The sequence below is a fragment of the Garra rufa genome, chromosome 9 (assembly GCF_049309525.1).
Source record: "Garra rufa chromosome 9, GarRuf1.0, whole genome shotgun sequence".
Taxonomy (NCBI): domain Eukaryota; kingdom Metazoa; phylum Chordata; class Actinopteri; order Cypriniformes; family Cyprinidae; genus Garra; species Garra rufa.
In genome coordinates, this window is record NC_133369.1 from 8,758,934 (window position 1) to 8,761,433 (window position 2,500).

General features: G+C 31.8%; 1 protein-coding gene across 1 annotated transcript in view; it reads right to left on the reverse strand.

Annotated features, from left to right (window-relative positions):
- The window catches only part of sv2a (synaptic vesicle glycoprotein 2A), a 56,629-nt gene that overhangs the window by 17,864 nt on the left and 36,265 nt on the right, over positions 1–2,500 (reverse strand). Inside the window, exons 3-4 of the mRNA XM_073847241.1 lie at positions 2,042–2,222; positions 72–223 (exon numbers count right to left, since the gene is read on the reverse strand). Of these exons, the coding sequence (XP_073703342.1) occupies positions 72–223; positions 2,042–2,222 (333 nt within the window). The remainder of the gene's footprint in view (positions 1–71; positions 224–2,041; positions 2,223–2,500) is intronic.

Below are 2,500 nucleotides of genomic sequence, written 5' to 3' on the forward strand. Positions count from 1 at the left end.
AGCTACCAGCTGAGATCAATTAACCATTAAGCAACAGCACACCACCCAAACAACGTGAACGTGATAGTTACCATAGTGGGGAATGATGGCCCAGGCCATGGCAGCAGCGTAGATGCCTCCAATCATCCAGAACATGCAGAGCCAGCTCAAATGCTCACCACGCTTCTCCTGAGCCAGAAACTCAGAGTAATATGAGAACACGATGGGAATAGAGCCACCGATCCTATAGTATGAGACAGAGAGAGATTACAATATTAGGACATTTTGCATAATTAAAAAACTGAAATAAAAAATTGAAACAAAAAAATAAAATGTAAAAGATAACTTCTGCTTTCATTACAATTTTTTTTTATTATATATTACCAATAAACATGGTTATAGACCAAGTATATGAGGTATATTTATATTAATAATTTGTTTACAGAAATGTGTATTTAATTGATTAAATATAATAGTTTTAATAAATTATATACATCCAGAAAATACGTTTTCCACCATATTTCATAATAAGTTTATAATATATGCTGAAAAATGAATGTAGAATTTACTTCTGTAGAATTTGCTGGCTATAAAACAGTTTTCACAAAAACAAATTTACAAAAAATGACAAAGATGCAGTTTGTAACCATAAACAAAACTTTAAAGACTGATATTGGCTGATATATTTTCTTGTAAAACATACTCCATTATTATTTTTTCTTCGAAATATATATTTGTATGTAATAGTGTATCATAGTTGTTATTGGTAACAAAAACTAGAATTAATTAATATTATTATTTTTTGTTGTTAATTGAAATAAAGTTGAAATAAAAATAAATATTAGATGAAAATATTTATAAGAAAAATGTAAATGTTGTGACCTGACAGCTAACATTTATAAGAAAAACTAACAACTAACAAAAGTAAAGTAAAATAAAATAAGTAGCAGTACTAGCATTACTAAAAATAAAATAAAATGATTACTAAAATACTTTTAATACATTAAAGTTACATACAGAAACATAAAAAATTACAAAAGCACATAAAATCACACATAAAATTAAGCACATAAAAATTAAAATGACAACTGAAAATATAAAAAAAAATCAAATTTAATATTCAAATTCAAATTTAAAATGCTATTTTAAAATGGACAAAAATAAACTATATACACTACCAGTCAAAAGTTTTTGAACAGTAAGATTTATAATGTTTTTTAAAGACGTCTCTGCCTGCATTTACTTGATCCATAGTACAGCAAAAACAGTAAAATTTAGTTAAAATATCTGTTTTCTATTTGAATATATTTTAAAAGGTAATTTATTCCTGTGATTTAAAAGCTGAATTTTTAGCATGAGCAGAAGAGTGAGCAGAAGATACTTTAAAAACATTAAAAATCTTACTGTTCAAAAGTGTTTGACTGGTAGTGTACTGTATATAAATTCATACATATTTGCTTGCTCTAATTTATTTAAACTGTTTTGTATTTTGATTGAAATTCTAAAGCCATATTCATTTTTTATAAAGTTAACTGAAAGGGAGTCAAATTTTGCCCTACCCCTCATATCTATCTATCGATCTATATATATATATATATATATATATATATATATATATATATATATATATATATATATATGTCTGTGTGTGTGTGTGTGTGTGTGTGTGTGTGTGTGTACCTGGTATTCATCACGTTATGGGGACCAAATGTCCCCACAAGGATAGGAATACCAGTAGATTTTGACCTTGTGGGGACATTTCTTAGGTCCCCATGAGGAAACAGGCTTGTAAATCATGCACAATGAGTTTTTTTGACGAAGTAAAAGTGTGCACAATCTCCTGTGAGGGCTAGGTTTAGGTGTAGGGTAGGTGTAGGGCCATAGAAAGTACGGTTTGTACAGTATGAAAACCATTACGCCTATGGAATGTCCCCATAAAACATGTAAACCCAACATGTGTGTGTGTGTGTGTGTGTGTGTGTGTGTGTGTGTGTGTGTGTGTGTGTGTGTGTGTGTGTGTGTGTGTAAAAGAGACTGTAGGTGGTGTAAAGTGTGCATTTACCCCACACCAGAGAGCAGACGACAGAACAGGAAGGAGCTGTATCCTTGGACAAAGGAGGAGAAGAAAGCAAAGACACTGTTGATGGAGAGAGAGATAAGAAGAGTCTGTCTGCGGCCGATTCTGTCAGCCAGACCTCCCCACACAAAGGCGCCCACCATCATACCCAGATACACAATTAGACCTGCGAGAGAAAGAAACAGAGAGACAGATGGATCAATAACCATACCAGTGTCCTGTCCCAATCAGGATGACTCACTGCGATAATCCATACAAGACAGTAAATCAAAGTGACCGATAGAGCAGTATGTTGGGTAAAATGACATTTGTGAAACTGGAGCCAAAATAGGATTAAATGTCAACTTTGTGATTCTTTTATAGAATGGAACATTTTCATTTCATTGTTTTGCACCTGCAAGCTCAAAATCATTTTGTCTTTTGTTCTTGTGCGTGGATTTCTTT